Raw genomic sequence first — 17,181 nt, 5'->3', positions numbered from 1 at the left:
TTTATGTACGTGAGGAATTTATCTATTAATCATCTGCAAAAAGAATTAACTAAATAGCACATTCCAAATAAAAATGGCAGCAATTCTCGTTAGCACTAAAGTTTCTGTTTTTTTACAGCAAGATCAAAAAGACTTTCCCCAAGTCTTCCCAACGGTTCTACTTGGCACAAACACTAATTAAACATAAAAAACACAACCAAAACATAGGCTAGATAAATTATTTAGTATTAAACAGGAGCAAAAAGCAAGGAATAAAAATAAAATTGGGTTGCCTCCCAACAAGTGCTATCGTTTAACGCCCTAGCTAGGCATAAAAGCGAACATAGATCTAGGTATTGCCATCTTTGGTAGGCAATACATAAGTGGCTCTCATAATAGATTCATATGGTAATTTAATTTTCTTTCTAGGGAAGTGTTCCATGCCTTTCCTTAATGGAAATTGAAATCTAATATTCCCTTCCTTCATATCAATAATTGCACCAATCGTTCTAAGGAAAGGTCTACCAAGAATAATAGGACATGAAGGATTGCAATCTATATCAAGAACAATGAAATCTACGGGCACATAGTTCCTATTTGCAACAATAAGAACATCATTAATTCTTCCCATAGGTTTCTTAATAGTGGAATCCGCAAGGTGCAAGTTTAAAGAACAATCATCAAAATCACAGAAACCTAGAAAATCACACAAAGTTTTTTGGAATCATGGAAACACTAGCACCCAAATCACACAAAGCATAGCACTCATGATCTTTAATTTTAATTTTTATTGTAGGTTCCCACTCATCATAAAGTTTTCTAGGGATAGAAACTTCCAACTCAAGTTTTTCTTCATAAGATTGCATCAAAACATCAACGATATGTTTAGTAAAAGCTTTATTTTGACTATAAGCATGAGGATAATTTAGCACAGATTGCAACAAGGAAATACAATCTATCAAAGAGAAATTATCATAATTAAATTCCTTGAAATCCAAGATAGTGGGTCCATTGCTATTTAAAGTTTTAACCTCTTCAATCCCACTTTTAACAATTTTTGCATCAAGATCTAAAAACTCCGAATTTTTGGAATGCCTTCTAGGTAAAGGTGGTTCATCTTCAGTCCCATCATTATCAAGATTCATATTGCAAAACAAAGATTTAATAGGAGACAAATCAATAACTTTTAGATCTTCATCTTTATTTTCATACTCTTCTGGTTTAGCGGCCATCTTATTAACTAAAGTGGTATACTTATCAGAAATTTGGGCAATTAATTTTTCAAGATGAGCAAACTGAGATTTCAAACCATAAAATTCCTTAGGCATATCATCGAGATCTTTATTCATGAAACCGATAAAATATTTTTGTTCTTTAAGCTCGTTTCTAAAGAAATTATTATGCTCAAACTGCAAGGATATAAAACTTCTGACGTTGTTTCCGATTTCTTCCAACCTTTTAAGGTGAAGATCAACACCTTTTGGTAAAGAAAAAAGGGCAACAAGCAACAAGGGGCAAACGAGAAGAGAGGGCGAGAGGAAAAGAGAGGGCGAATAAAATGGCAAGGGTGAAGTCGGGGAGAGGAAAACGAGAGGCAAATGGCAAATAATGTAATGCGAGGTATAAGAGTTTGTGATGGGTACTTGGTATGTCTTGACTTGTGCGTAGACTCTCCGGCAACGGTGCCAGAAATGGCTCGTTGTCGGGAGTCAAATCTTGACTTGACTTGGCGTGATTCTCCCCGGCAACGGCGCCAGAAATCCTTCTTGCTACCTCTTGAGCATTGCGTTGGTTTTCCCTTGAAGAGGAAAGGGTGATGCAATAAAGTAGCGTAAGTATTTCCCTTAGTTTTTGAGAACCAATGTATCAATCCACTAGGAGATCACGCTCGAGTCCCACGCACCTACACAAACAAATAAGAACCTCGCAACCAACGCGATAAAGGGGTTGTCAATCCCTTCACGGTCACTCACGAGAGTGAGATCTGATAGATATGATAAGATAATATTTTTGGTATTTTTATGATAAAGAGAAATAAAGATGCAAAGTAAAATAAACGGCAATAGAAATAGCTAAGTGATGAAAGATTAATACTCCCTCCGTTTTTATTTAGTTCGCATATTAGCTTTGGTCAAAGTCAAGCTTTACAAACTTTGACCAAGTTTATATACAAAAATATTAAGATATACAATAACAAACCAACAACATTAGATTTATTATTAAATGTACTTTCACATCGTATAGATTTATTATGATAAATGTCTATATTGTTTTCTATAAACTTGGTCAAACTTTATGAAGTTTGACTTCAGTCAACTCTAATATGCAGAGTAAATAAAAACGGAGGGAGTATGATGGAAGATAGACCCGGGGTCCATAGGTTTCACTAGTGGCTTCTCTTAAGAGCATAAGTATTGCGGTGGGTAAACGAATTACTGTCGAGCAATTGATAGAATTGAGCATAGTTACGAGAATATCTAGGTATGATCATGTATATAGGCATCACGTCCGCGACAAGTAGACCGAAACGATTCTGCATCTACTACTGTTACTCCACATATCGACCGTTATCCAGCATGCATCTAGAGTATTAAGTTCATAAGAACAGAGTAATGCTTTAAGTAAGATGACATGATGTAGAGGGATAACCTCATGCAATATGATATAAACCCCATATTTTTATCCTCGATGGCAACAATACAATACGTGTCGTTTCCCTTTCTATCACTGGGATCGAGCACCGCAAGATTGAACCCAAAGCTAAGCACTTCTCCCATTGCAAGAAAGATCAATCTAGTAGGCCAAACCAAACTGATAATTCGAAGAGACTTGCAAAGATAAACCAATCATACATAAAAGAATTCAGAGGAGAATCAAATATTGTTCATAGATAAACTGGATCATACACCGGCAATTCATCGGATCTCGACAAACACACCGCAAAAGAAGATTACATCGAATAGATCTCCAAGAAAATCGAGGAGAACTTTGTATTGAGATCCAAAGAGAGAGAAGAAGCCAGCTAGCTAATAACTATGGACCTGAAGGTCTGAAGTAAACTACTCACACATCACCGGAGAGTCCATGGAGTTGATGTAGAGGCCCTCCGTGATCAATGCCCCCTCCGGCGGAGCTCCGGAAAAGGGCCCAAGATGGGATCTCTTGGGTACAGAAGGTTGTGGCGGTGGAATTAGGTTTTCGTGGTGCTCCTAGATGTTTTGGGGGGGGGGTGCGTGGATATATATAGGAGGAAGAAGTACGTCGATGGAGCAACGAGGGGCCCATGAGGGTGGAGGGCGCGCCCAGGGGGGGTAGGCGCGCCCCCCTGCCTCGTGGCCTCCTCGATTGTTTCTTGACGCCCACTCCGAGTCTCCTGGATCACGTTTGTTGAGAAAATCACGTTCCCGAAGGTTTCATTCTGTTTGGACTCTGTTTGATATTCCTTTTCGGCGAAACTCTAAAATAGGCAAAAAAACAACAATTTGGGCTGGGCCTCCGGTTAATAGGTTAGTCTCAAAAATGATGTAAAAGTGTAAAATAAAGCCCATTAACATCCACAATAGATAATATAATAGTATGGAGCAACCAAAAATTATAGATACGCTGGAGACATATCAAAAGACATGGTTGCTTGTTTATATGCTTGAGCATTTAAGTTATCATGTCAAAACTAGACTATTGCTTCGAACAATATAAAAGTCCAAATGTCCATGCTATAAAGAAAAGAATATGACATGACATGTTACGCAGCATTCCACATCAAAAATTCTATTTTTATCAATTACCTACTCGAGACGAGCTGGAATTAACCTTGTGGATGCTGATACGTCTCCAACGTATCTATAATTTTTTATTGTTCCATGCTGTTATATTGTCAACCTAGGATGTTTTATAACCATTTTATAGTCATTTTATATCATTTTTTGTACTAATCTATTGACATAGTGCCAAGTGCCAGTTGCTGTTTTTTGCACGTTTTTTACATCGCAGATAATCAATACTAAACAGAGTCCAAATGCAGCGAAACTTTTTGTAGATTTTTTTGGACCAGAAGACACCCAATGGGCCGAAGAAGCGCCTGGGGGGGGGGTGCTCCAAGGGGAGCACAACCCACCAGGGCGCGCCTGGGGGCCCAGGCGCGCCCTGTAGGGTTGTGCCCACCTCGTGTGCCCCCGGACCGCCTCTTTGCTCTATAAATACCCCAATATTCAGGAACCCTAGGGGAGTCGATGAAAGTTAATTCTAGCCGCCTCAGTGTCCAGAACCACCAGATCCAATCTAGACACCATCACGGAGGGGTTCACCACTTCCATTGGTGCCTCTGCGATATGCATGAGTAGTTCTTTGTAGACTTTCGGGTCTGTAGTTAGTAGCTAGATGGGTTCCTCTCTCTCGTTTGATTCTCAATACAATGGTCTCTTGGAGATCCATATGATGTAACTCTTTTGCGGTGTGTTTGTTGGGATTCGATGAACTTTGTGTTTATGATCAAATCTATCTCTTTTTATCCATGAAAATTATTTGAGTTTCTTTGATCTTTTATATGCATGATTGCTTATAGCCTCGTATTTCTTCTTCGATATATTGGGTTTTGTTTGGCCAACTTGATCTATTTATCTTGCAATAGGAAGATATGCTTTGTAGTGGGTTCGATCTTACGGTGCTTGATCCCAGTGACAGAAGGGGAATCGATATGTATGTATCATTGCTACTAAGGATAAAACGACGGGGTATATTTCTACATAAATAGATCTTGTCTACATCAGGCCATCGTTCTTATTGCATTACTCTGTTTCTTCATGAACTTAATACACTAGATGCATGCTGGATAGCGGTCGATGTATGGAGTAATAGTAGTAGATGCAGGCAGGAGTCGGTCTATTAATCTTGGACGGGATGCCTATATAATGATCATTGCCTGGATATCGTCATGAGTATTTGAAGTTCTATCAATATCCCAATAGTAATTTGTTCACCCGCCATTTGCTATTTTTCTCGAGAGAAGCCACTAGTGAATCCTACGGCCCCCGGGTCTCTTTCTCATATTATTTGCCTTTGCGATCTATTTTCCTTTACTTTTATTTTCAGATCTATTAAACCCAAAATTACAAAAATACCTTGCTGCAATTTATTTTATTTGGCGTTCGATCTATCAATATTTACAACTCTCTCACGTCCGTTTGCTAATTTGTGGCACCTTTACCCGAATGGAATTGACAACCTCTTTTACACCTCGGGTTGCGAGTATTTGTTATTTGTGTGCTGGTGATGTTTACGTGTTGTTGCTTGGTCCTCCTACTGGTTCGATAAACTTGATTTCATATATGAGGGAAATACCTACCGCCGCTGTGCTGCATCATCCCTTCCTCTTTGGAGAAATACCGACATAGCTTCAAGCCATCATCAATGGACATTTAGGGGATGTGGTTGGATGAACACCTCCTCCTGTATCCATATCCACAGACGAGTCCGAACCAGTCTACGATAGATACTGTGTCCATTTTAGGAGACGACATTGGAGATGCCCTTAGAGCATCTACAACCGAGAGCCCCAAACTCTCCTCAAACGCCCGAGCGGCTCGCCCAGTCACAAAAAAATGACCTAGGCGGGCGTTTCAAACGGGCCGCAAACGCCCGGGCTAACCGGCACCCCTCATATCCAGCCCAAATATGGGGGCGGATATGGGGGCGCCCGGGTGCACCTGGGCATGCTCGCCATGTCGGCCTGGTCCGCTATGGCCCGCAATGACCCCATTCCAGCCCCCACATATATATGACGTCCGACGAGCAAACTCTAGTTAAAGTCAGTTTGTACTCTCTCGACCTCTCCACTTCTCCCCCAAATCCACTTCGTCTTCCCCTGCCCACCATGTCCGAGAGTAAATCCAACCTACTGGAGTGGCTCAAGGCCGCCGGGGATTCTGATGGCTCGTCCGCGCCCAACGAGGAGGAGTTAACGCTCTGCATTGCCCTCCACCACTCGCTGCTGAATCGGGGCGGCAACTCCTCTTTCGGGGTGTCGGCGGCTGGCCGGGTGGGTTCCGGCCCCTGCCAGGCGGCACCCATCACCGCCCGCACCCGCCCCTCCGGGGCGCTGCTGGGTGTTGTTGCTGGCGGAACCGCAACCGAAGTCCGTGGGCCACGCGTATCCGCTCACAAAGAAGCATGCAGCAGAGGCGGCTCAGCCACGAATCCAACGGAGGATCGAGCAGATCCGTGCCACAACCACTTCCCCAGGCCAGCAACGACGACGAGGACCTCCGCACCGCCATCCGCCGCTCGTACATATCCGCGGAGACGGACGCCTGACATCGTCGCCGCAAAGATGCGAAGACGCTCCGCGTGGCGCTGGAGGAGTCGGAGCGGTTGGCGAGGCAGCAGGCGAGAACGGCGGAGGGAGTAGCACGGCTCCGGGAGGAGCAGTTTCGCGAAGCCCGTCGCATGGCATGCATCATCACCTTGTCCTCATCCTCCTCCGCTTCAGATAGCGACGACGACAACAACGCGCCCGTAGCAGCTGACGCCTACGCCGAGTCCAGCCGCCGAGACCCTAAGGGAAGCGTCCAACATGGAGAGAATTGTGAAATCCCCTCCCCTGCCGGTTTTAGTTGATTTTTAGTATTGTTAAGTGATGAACTCGGCCCACATCTTTTGTATCGGACTATGTTCTATGCCGGATTGCTACGTTATACGCTCAAGTACGTAGGAACATCGTTTGCATGGTTTTGTATGAATTTGGGGTACACCATAGGAGGGATGCAGCTGTGGAACAGAAGAAATGAGGTGCGCCCGGTCACCTTCAACGGACGCGTCCAGACGCGTTCGCGGGCGTATAGGAGGTCAAATTAGGTGACTGTGGCTGTAGATGCTCTTAGTGGGCATGTTCTTTCTTGTCTATTTTTGTTTCTTGTTTCCTTGGGCTGGCTCTTAGATTGCATAGTCGTTTTTGTTTCCGGTCGTCAGCGCTTGTGTACTCATTGTTGACTTGAATTTTTTACTAGAGAATTTGCCGATCTATTCATAATTAATCATGGCAGTCCAAAGAAAACTAGATGTAATAAAAATTATGATTAGGTTCATGGCCATCTAGCGATGACTACAAACATTGAAGCGAGCCAAAAGCGCGCCGCCATCATCGCCCTTCCCTTACCTGAGCCGGACAAACATTGTTATAGTAGACGGTTGGGAAGTCGTTATATTAAGGCCCCAAAAGAACAGAGCACCGGAACAACAACCATTGCCGATGAATTGAGTCGTAGATCAAAAAGATCAAACCTGTAATCACACGAACAAAGACGAACGAAAACTGGATCCAAATAGGTACCGTGTGATCCGACGGTGACACACCTTTACATGTCCTCCGACGATGCCGAACGCACCATCGGGACGGAGATCAGACGTGGAAGATATTATTTGAATTCAGTGGGGGACGGAAATCAGACGTGGGAAACATTATTCTTACCGAGAGACATCACTACCAGTACACAACTCCAACCAAGACGCCGAACCTAACAAAAATGACATCGGAGTCCCTCCTGCCGGTGAGGGGCTGAGATCCTCCGCACCTCCATAGCCCAAAGGCCATTTGATGCGAGGTAGACCGACGCCGGCGGGAGGAGAAAGAAGGTTTTTCCTGAGGAGGAGGAGGAGAGCCCGTGCTAGCATGGACGTTATCGTGCCTCCATGCTTAGTACTGATGTTGACTTGGATTTCGACCCTTTCTGGCTTTCTTCTTCTTTACAATGTTCACATGCATGGTCTGAAAAAAGAACATTTTGATAATCTACATTTTGAGTTTTCTCTGTTTTTATCCGGCCCGACTTCTACTTTCGCCGATGGTTGCCGTCAGCATAGAACTTTGCCGTCCGCTGTTATAAAAAAAACACCGCTGATCGCAGCGTCGACTTGGAGCCGTCAACGTTTTCGCCTTGGTAGGTCAATCATGAATACTTTAACCAGCAGACGATGGCACGTCGACGTAGGCGAAGTGTACACTAATCAATTAGCTTGTGCTAAAAGTTGACCCGCCGTGAAGCGCGCGCGCGCGGTCGATCACACGACAGCCCAACCACTTGGGGGAAACATTCTTGGCGAACCACGAGTTTGGATTGACAAAACCCACGGCACGTCGTCACTCACGTCCCGGACGAACACATACCTCCACGCTCGAAGTGCATGCGAAGTGGATCGATCCCGATCCTCCGAGCCGTTTTTTCTCAACCATCAACAAGGGATGTGAACCCCGACTCAAAAAAGCAAAACAAGAAAACAAGTGACGCGAACCACCTCCAACAACTCTCCAACAAACACACACCCTGCGTGCACACGCACCCACCTCACACCTGAAGCCTACTCCTGGAGCCGCGCACATTAACCCCTTGAATGCGTTATGCATCGCAGCATCCACTCTTTTTAGTGCATTGCCTAGCTAGCACTCCATAGTAGCACCGGCTGAGGGATAGAGTCGCCATGGGGGGAGAAACCAAGGTCGAGGAGACCAAGGTGGTGGAGCTGAAGACGGCCGTGTACAAGGTGCACGTCCACTGCGGGCAATGCGCTCGCGACATCGAGACGCAGTTCACCGAGTTCCACGGTACGTGCTTCTCAGTTTCTGTTTTTATAGCATAGCATACTGACTGACACCGGCGGGCTGGGGGCGTGCGTGGTGTGCTGCAGGGGTTCAGGAGGTGAAACTGGACGCGGGGTCAGGGAAGGTGACGGTGAGGGGCGTCGGGTTCGACGAGGAGAAGCTCAGGGTGAAGGTGTCCAAGGGATGCAGGAGGAACGTCGAGTACATACCTCCCCCACCTCCCCCTAAGGAGATAATCACCGAGGTCAAGAGCACGAAAGAGGTAATTAAACAGACAATCTCTCTATCTGAAAAGTGAAAACCACCTTGTAAGTTGTAAATGCGTTTCGTTTATGTGCACCATTCATCCCTTTTCCCGTTTCATAATGCAGGAGATCAAGATCATAACCGTGAAGGTTCCCTTGCACTGTCCGGACTGCGCAGTCATGGTCAGAGAGATCCTACTTGAGCACAAGCGTAATTTCCCCTCTCACAAATTCGTCCTGTATCTATGTTTTTTTTGCGGGTGATCTTGCATCTATATTGATACGTGCACATGCTAATTAATTATCGACTAATGCAGATATTTACGCTGCCAAGACGGACTTGGGCAAGAACACTTGTGTCATTGAAGGCGTCATCGAGGAGAAGAAGCTGACCAAGTACATCTACCAGAGGACGCGCAAGCACTGCGTCATCGACAAGGTGGAGACGACGGTGCGCATCGTGGAGGAGACGGTCGTGGTGAAGAAGAAGAAAGAGGAGGTGGTCGAGAAGGTGGTCGAAGAGGTTGCAGAGGTTATAGAGAAGATCAAGGAGGTGGTGGCCCCCTACTTCCTCCCCTGCACGCACCCGCACTTCGCCGACTACTCGCACCCGTCGCACCGCTGCGGCGGCGACAGCTTCTCGCCGTGCGGTGGTGGTGGTGGTTACGGTTATGGCCACGGGCACGGCTACGGTGGCGGTGGTGGTTATTACGGTCATGGCTACGATGGTGGCTGTGGGTCATACAGTACGTACTCTGAGCTCAGAGGGTACCAGGACACGTCCTTCTTGCATTGCTCGCACCCTGTTGACTTCCTCAGTCACGACAACCCCAATGGATGCTCCGTCATGTAGAGTGTTTGTATTTTGTAGGCTATTTATGGCGAATGTGTTGAAATTCTAAATAAGAACACCACTGAACTACACTCTTCGTTTTTATTTATTTTTGCAAACACGAAAAAACCTTGCATGTCGATATATTAGAAGGGGAAAAAACGAAATGTACAAGGGTGTGAACACTTCTACAAATTTTCGAACATTTTACTGAAATCGAGAACATTTTTTGAATTCATGAACATTTTTTGAATTCATGAACATTTTATAATATTTGTTTTTTTAAAAAAATTGTGAACATTTTTAAAACAAATTTCTTGAATCGGCGAACATTTTTTTGGAAATTGGTGGTACTATTTTTTAAATTCATGAACATTATTTTGATTTAATGAAAAACTTTTTGATATAAACGGACATTATTTGAAATGCATGATCACTTTTTGAATCAACGAACATTTTATGAATGAATAAACTATTTTGTATGTCACGTTGTTTTTGAATTTTTGGGATATTTTTCCTTTCATGATCATTTTTTGAATTGGCAACATTTTGTTCAATTTCATTAACATTTTTTAATACATGAACTTTTTCAAAAATCATGAACATTTTTTGATTTCCTAAAAATTTATTTTTTGAATAAAAAACATTTTTTAGAAAATAGTGAACATTTTTTGAATCAAAAAAATATTTTATGATTTATTAAATTATTTATTTAAAAATTCTTTTTTTAATTTTTGGAACATATTTGAAGTCTCAAATTATTTAAAGTAGGAAAAATGAAACGAAAAAAAATGAAAAATGAAAATTTTAAAAACAGGCCATCCGGACATGGGCCGGCCCAAACGGGTGCGATGCTCCCAGTGCGCAAAGTATAGTATAGGAGGTCCCTACTGCATGGGCCGGCCCAGGCAGGGGATTGCCTGTGTGAAACGTTTTTTAATCACTTGACATTGGTGGGTAATATTTTGCAACTTTGGAGGCAATTTCCATGATGTACCACCAGAAGCAATACCCCCATTAGGTATAGACTAGCAAACATGCCCGTGCGTTGCAATGGGAGAAAAAAGAGTTGACGTGCTTCGCTGTAAAGCAAACGTCAATTATCATTAATCAGGCTAGACAGATAGATGATAAGTTTGATGATAACAAAAATGATGAATCAATTAACGATAGAAGTCCTTGGGGCACTAGTTCGAAACTTGGGAAGTGAATCCTAGTCAACTAAATCGGATGAACAACCTTATCTTTAGATTACCATAATGGTAAAAATAATAATACCGCACACGCAATGCTTCTATTGAGTTATCCACATCGGATAATAAAAATATAGTATACTTCGTCCGACGTCCAGGCATGCACGATGTGTTAACCGCGATGTCCTGTCGTATAGACATTCTAACTTCTTGTTTTACTTAGTCTGTTGTACCTCAATTCAGGGCTAATCATAATTTCCTTTTTTCTAGCTTTATTGAAAGTGCGAGCATATAAGCCTTTGTCAGACATTGTCTAATCCTTATCCATGTATATATGATGCTTGTTTCCTTTTTAGTTTTCGCCTCCACATAGTCGGTATGAGTTCGTGAGGGAGAGAACAAGATTTTTTTTTTTGCGAATAAGACATAAACAGAGTTAATTTAAACCTTAAAATAAAAATATGTAGCATAGAATCAAATTCAGTAAGAAAATAAACACATATGTGCGCTAACACGTCTCGGAGAGATTTGGTGACACCCTCGCTAGCTAACACGTCTAAGTGTTGAAAACTCAACACGCGTGCCCGCTAGCTAACACGTGGGCGGTTTTTTAGAAGTAACACGTCGGCTTTGGTAGTAGAGATCAGCGCCCTCGTTGGTAGCGAATCTCTTCCTTCCTTCCGGAAAACTCCCCCATCCCGATTTCCAGAACTGCCGCCTGCACTCACCACCGCCGGGAGATCCCCGTACCCGCGCGTGCCGCCGAATCCTCCTCGCTCCCCCGCATTTCACTGGCCATGGCGGAGGGCTTCTACTCATCTGCGCGCTTCCGGGAGCCCGACGGCGGGGCCATGGCGGGCACACGCCCATGCACTGCTAGGAGGAGTTCCGCGGCGGCCATGGCCCCTTCTTCGTCGGGATTCCCGCACCCCTGCTCCACAACCGCCACGCCAGCGGCCACGGCGGGCTCCTTGTCCTTATTCTCCTTGCACCCGGCATCCGCGGACGCCCCCGCCTACCCACCGACGCAGCCGTAACCGCTGGGTCAAGAGCAGCCCCGGGGCAGAGGAGGTATGGTGCGATGCGCAGTGGGAGGCAGCATGGCCACGGAGGGCGTGACCGGTGGTGCTCGCCGGGGAAGACGGGGCCCCAGACGGCGCCGGAGCGGGCGCCAGGGATTCTGGGGTGGGGCGTGCCAAGGAGCCTGACGGACGACTACCTGGAGGAGCTCAAGGGGTGCGTGGATCTGGGTTCGATTTGCAGCAGCAGCAGAGCCGGTAGATCGGCGGCCTTCCAATCTTCAAGACCAGAGGAGGCTTCGAAATCGCGCCAGAGCCAGGGGTGCCTGCGGTTGGGGATTTTTTGGGGACGGGCGAGTGCGGAATCGACAAGCGGCGAGGGCTGGTCATATATGGAGGCGCCTGGGGAAGGCGCCGAATACGATACAATCTGATTCCTTCCAAAACTGCTTGCGCAGGCCCAATAGGCAGCGACGGCCCGAGCCCGTGAACGAACGGAAGTTTTAAGTGTGTTGGGATCAATTATAGACACCAAGTAATTAGTACCACCTCGTTTATATTATGATTTTGTCTATAAAAATTGTAAATGCGTATTATGACATAAGAAGAAAGCGTATTGTGACGGTGAACCCGACAAAGTCAATCCGTGCTTTATTATTAGAGAAAGATTTGTGCATGTGTACCGTGAAGCAGACCGATGTTCCTGAGAGCATCTCCATTAGTCTACTTGTCGCCGCTCTTGAACTGCTCCCAGAACTCCTGCTTGTTGGGTCATCGCACTCGTCGTCCTCCTCCTCGGAGTCAGGCCATTTCGGCGAGTCAGACTCGACGGGGATCACCATCGAGGAGCCGGCTTCCTCCTCCTTCTTCAACTCCCTGGTTCTTCTGCTCAACCTTGCGCTTCCAGAAGGACTCGCGCTCGGCGTGGACATACTCCGGATGCTCACTCGCAAACCTCGCTATCGCCACGTCGTCGCTATCACCGAGAGCAACGAGAATCGCCGACTTCTTCTTCTCTCCTCCATTCATAGAATCTTGACATTGTTCGGCCTGATGAACTCTGATATCCGCTTGGGTTTCGATCTTCGGAAAATTCATCTCGTGCCTTGGCCGGCCGAAACACCAAGCTGCGATGCCGTACGCACACATGGCCACCTCCGAGTACTCGAAGGTGTCGATCCAGTAGCTATAGTCGTCACAGTGAAACTCGACATCGTAGTTCCTGAAGGCTTCGCCCGCATCCGAAGAAGCCGGTCTTGCTCTTCGAGTCTCTTCGGCGACATGGCAGTGGCGAGTGAGGCGACGGTTGGTGGGCGGAGGCGGGAGGCCGGCCGGGCGATGTTGGAGTTCAAATCGGGCGGCGGCACGATGGCCGAAAAGCGGCCGACTGATTTGAAGGCGAGGGGTGTTGGAGATGCAGTGGAAACGGTGGCGAGGGCGGTGGACATTCCGGATTTGACGGTAGGGCGGTGTGGTGGGCGGGTGGCACAACAACGGTTGTGCGGTGGGAGGAGAGGAGGTGGTCGCGCGATGGTGGTGAAGAAAGGAACTAGCTATTGACGGTTGGCGCGCGGGTGCAGATTTTACATCATGAGGCGGCTTTTGATGCAAATTTTCATCTGCAAGTGTTGTATTTTGCATCACTTGAAAGAAATGATGTGATTATTTTACATCTACGTCATCCGTCGAAGGAGCGTTTTTAGGTCTTGGTGATGTGAAAGTTAGTTATGTATACATTTACATCTTCTATTCTATTGGATATACAGAGTCATACTCCTACATGACCGTCATGTTCAACTGAGCAATGTTGTTGATCTACGACATCTCTACCATCAACGAGATACCGAACATCCCGGTGATGTCAGTGAATAGTGTTGGCGTCCTCGTCGAGTTGTACGACATGTACACCTTCATATGGTATGCCGCTGGCCACCGACACATCCCAGTTCTCGCATTGCTCGCTATGGTCGTCATTACCGTCACCATGTTTGGGCTCTTCTCGGGGATGTCGGTGTCCCAACACGATTGTCCGCGTATGTTTGTGGACAACTTCACGACGATTCCAGGCAACAATGTACTGGATTCTCGGTATCTGGAGTTTTAGATCACAACATTGAGGAACAATGTTCTGGGCCAACTGGCCAACTGTCATGGGGACAATCTGTCGACTCCTTCACTAATGGGTCGACGTGGACAACTTGTTAGTACACACCGTTTGTGTTTCAGTCGACTGAGGATCTTTGTTCTCCTACATGTGCACACCACACATTGGGTGCATCGTGAGCTCTTTGTTTATATACATGCGTCAAACATCGTGGGGATGGGCTCTTCCTTCGTCTAGGGGGATCGCCTATTTAATAGTTTACCGCATCAGACCTTCTCCGGCATCAGCGCCAGTCGTGATGTTGAGGCATTAGAGCAGGAATCAATCTATATTCATTATACTAAACCTCTTTACATAGCACCGAAAGTATTACTTCCATATATATATTTTCACCACATTTTAAATAATATTTTTAAGCCTAACTTATGGAACGAATATAACTATGCATATATGATAAGTTACATATCTATCATTCAACTCTAGTACTGATCTTTGGAAATAAATTTTCTTGACCAAAATGCTAACTATGTTTTGTTGGTCTTTTATATTTTTAAATATTGTTTGAGATAATATTTTATTAAGATAAAATTGACTGTAAATCAAAGAAAACAAAATTATAGCATTACTCAACATACAACCGTTAGTGTGTATTTTATGGTATTTCTTCATAGTTTCTTAAATATTCACAAAACTTGGTAAATCCCTTTAGAGTATATGAATAAAATAAATAATATGATAGATGGATCTAGAGTGTAATATTATCATGATTAGGTAACTAGATCATGAATTCAAAGTGTGGTGTCACCAAATAATATGTTAAAACCACAATTGTGAGCTACACCGCGATTGCAAGATTCTCACATCTATATAATAGAGCACATAAAAATGGTAATTTATTAAACGTTTTAGCAAGATATGACCTGAATAACTAACATGCAGGCCCATGCGAGGAACAACTGGTACACACGGAGCCCCTATCAACCCTAGCTCCCTATTCCTAGGGAGCTTGGAGAAAAGGATATATTTATGTCATATATATTTGTTATTTGAAAATTTATATTGGCATGGTGAAAGGATGAGATGGACCTAGATGCGTGGGGGTGAATATGTACGATTACAAATTTTAATTACTTATTAGCAATTTTAGGCAAGTGACGAATATAAATGTGAGCCTAACAATTTCTAACATGAGTCAATTATTCTAGCAATAGATGTTAGTAATAATATGGTGAGAAAATGACACAATATGATAGCAAGTGCAAGTGACCAAAGTAAACCACAAGTGAGGGCTAGGGTTAGGGTAACCAAAACTATCACGACGAGGATGTATCTCGATGTTCACTTGGATGGAAGCTAGTCATGGTTGGAGGGGTGGGTGTTACCACGAAGGCACACCAACACCATGAGGGCTCACCCCATTCTCCTTGAGATGTCACTGATACATCTCCAACGTATCTACTTTTTCAAACACTTTTGCTCTTGTTTTTTACTCTAATTTATATGATTTGAATGAAACTAACCCGGACTGACGCATTTTTTAGCATAAATACTTGGGTGTTTTTTTGTGAGCGGAAATAAAAAGTTCCCGGAATTGGATGAAATTATACGAAGAATTATTTTGGAATTAATAAAATATACTGGCACAAAGAGTTACCAGAGGGGGCCACCTATGAGCAACAAGCTCAGGGGTGCGCCCCCTACGGGGGTGCCCGGTGAGCTTGTGGGCCCCGTAAACCTCCGTTTGCCCTACCTCCAAGTCCATAAGCACCGTCTTTGCGAGAAAAAAAGAGATAAGGAATCATCAAGTTTTACGACACGGAGTCGCCGGCACCTCCTGTTCTTCATCGGGAGGGCTGATCTGGAGACTATTCTGGGCTCTTGAGAGGGGGATCCATTGCCGTCGTCATTGAAAGCACATTAAGTCCACTAGAGGGGGGGTGAATAGGAGATTTTTATGAATTCTTCACTGAGGAATTTCAGGGTGGGGAAATTCCTAAGAGAATAACTACTTGCAGCGGAATAAGTACTCAGAAGTAAATAGAACAGGGCATGAGCATGGACTTCATGATGAAATGAAAACAAGCACAGAGTACCGAAAGCGTAAACACATGATAAATAGAATGAAGACAAACATACTGAAGAAATTGAGCTGAGGAAATAGAGAAAGTCTTCAGTCAAAGTCTTCAAACAGATATGAACAAGCACACAACACATAAATGTGGAAATGGAAGGGTTGAGGAAATGGAACCGGTTAGCTCGGTGAAGACAATGATTTGGTAGACCAGTTCCAACTGCTGTGACAGTTGTACGTCTAGTTAGGCGGTTAGGTATTTAAACCTGAGGACACACAGTCCTGAACACGCAGCTCAGGACACTTAGTCCTCACTGTATTCCCTTGAGCTAAGGTCACACAGACCTCGCCCAATCACTCGTGGTAAGTCTTCAGGTGACTTTCAAACCTTCACAAACTCGGTCACTCGGCGATCCACAATTTCCTCTTGGATTCTCTAGACCATGACGCCTAACCGTCTGGAAGATGCACAGTCTTCAAAGGTAACAAGCGTCGGATCCACGCATGATCAATCTCTTCAGTGATGCTCAATCACTTTGGGTTTGAAGGTGTTTGTGTTTGGGTTTTCCTCACTTGATGATTTTCGCTCAAAGTCCTCGGAGGATGGGATGCTCTCAAATGACAAGTGTCAGTTTCTCTCGGAGCAGCCAACCAGCTAGTGGTTGTAGGGGGCAGCTATTTATAGCCTAGGGAGCAGCCCAACATGATAAGACATAAATGCCCTTCAATGATATGACCGTTAGGTGGAAGGATATTTTGGGACAGCTGGCGCGTAGCACAGCAACGGTCGGAAATTTGACTAACAAATTCCTCAAGGCTATCATGTTCCTCACTTGTAGGCAATTCGCACTGGCGAATCCCTAACTCCTTAGTCAGAACATATTCCTCAGAGACCAGAAGAGCTTCGTCTCTATCACTGAAGAAATTTGACTGAACTGTATGAGATTTCCAATGGCTTCACTTGAAAGGATTGGTAGGTGTAGGATTTTGAGTTGAGCATCACTTGGAAATTTTTCCTTAGTATTTCCTTGACCCCCTTTAACAGTATGGTGTTTCCTATGACTCAAGAAAGAGAAAATGAAACTATGAAAACAAAATTCTTCACGCTTCATGTTCCTCGAATGAATACCAAGTCTTCAGGATCACAC

General features: G+C 44.7%; 1 protein-coding gene across 1 annotated transcript; it reads left to right on the top strand.

The window, feature by feature from the left end:
* The first annotated feature begins 8,355 nt into the window (after positions 1 to 8,355).
* Positions 8,356 to 9,736, top strand: LOC125534021 (heavy metal-associated isoprenylated plant protein 4). Its single transcript, XM_048697329.2, has 4 exons — positions 8,356 to 8,572; positions 8,656 to 8,831; positions 8,941 to 9,025; positions 9,132 to 9,736. Exons 1-4 carry the CDS (start codon positions 8,449 to 8,451, stop codon positions 9,665 to 9,667), a joined length of 921 nt encoding a protein of 306 aa, XP_048553286.1. The 5' UTR covers positions 8,356 to 8,448; the 3' UTR covers positions 9,668 to 9,736.
* The last annotated feature ends 7,445 nt before the right edge of the window (positions 9,737 to 17,181 follow it).

The sequence above is a fragment of the Triticum urartu genome, chromosome 2A (assembly GCF_056163025.1).
Source record: "Triticum urartu cultivar PI428250 chromosome 2A, HENAU_Tu73, whole genome shotgun sequence".
Classification (NCBI taxonomy): Eukaryota; Viridiplantae; Streptophyta; class Magnoliopsida; order Poales; family Poaceae; genus Triticum; species Triticum urartu.
This window is presented reverse-complemented; position numbering and strand designations above follow the sequence as displayed.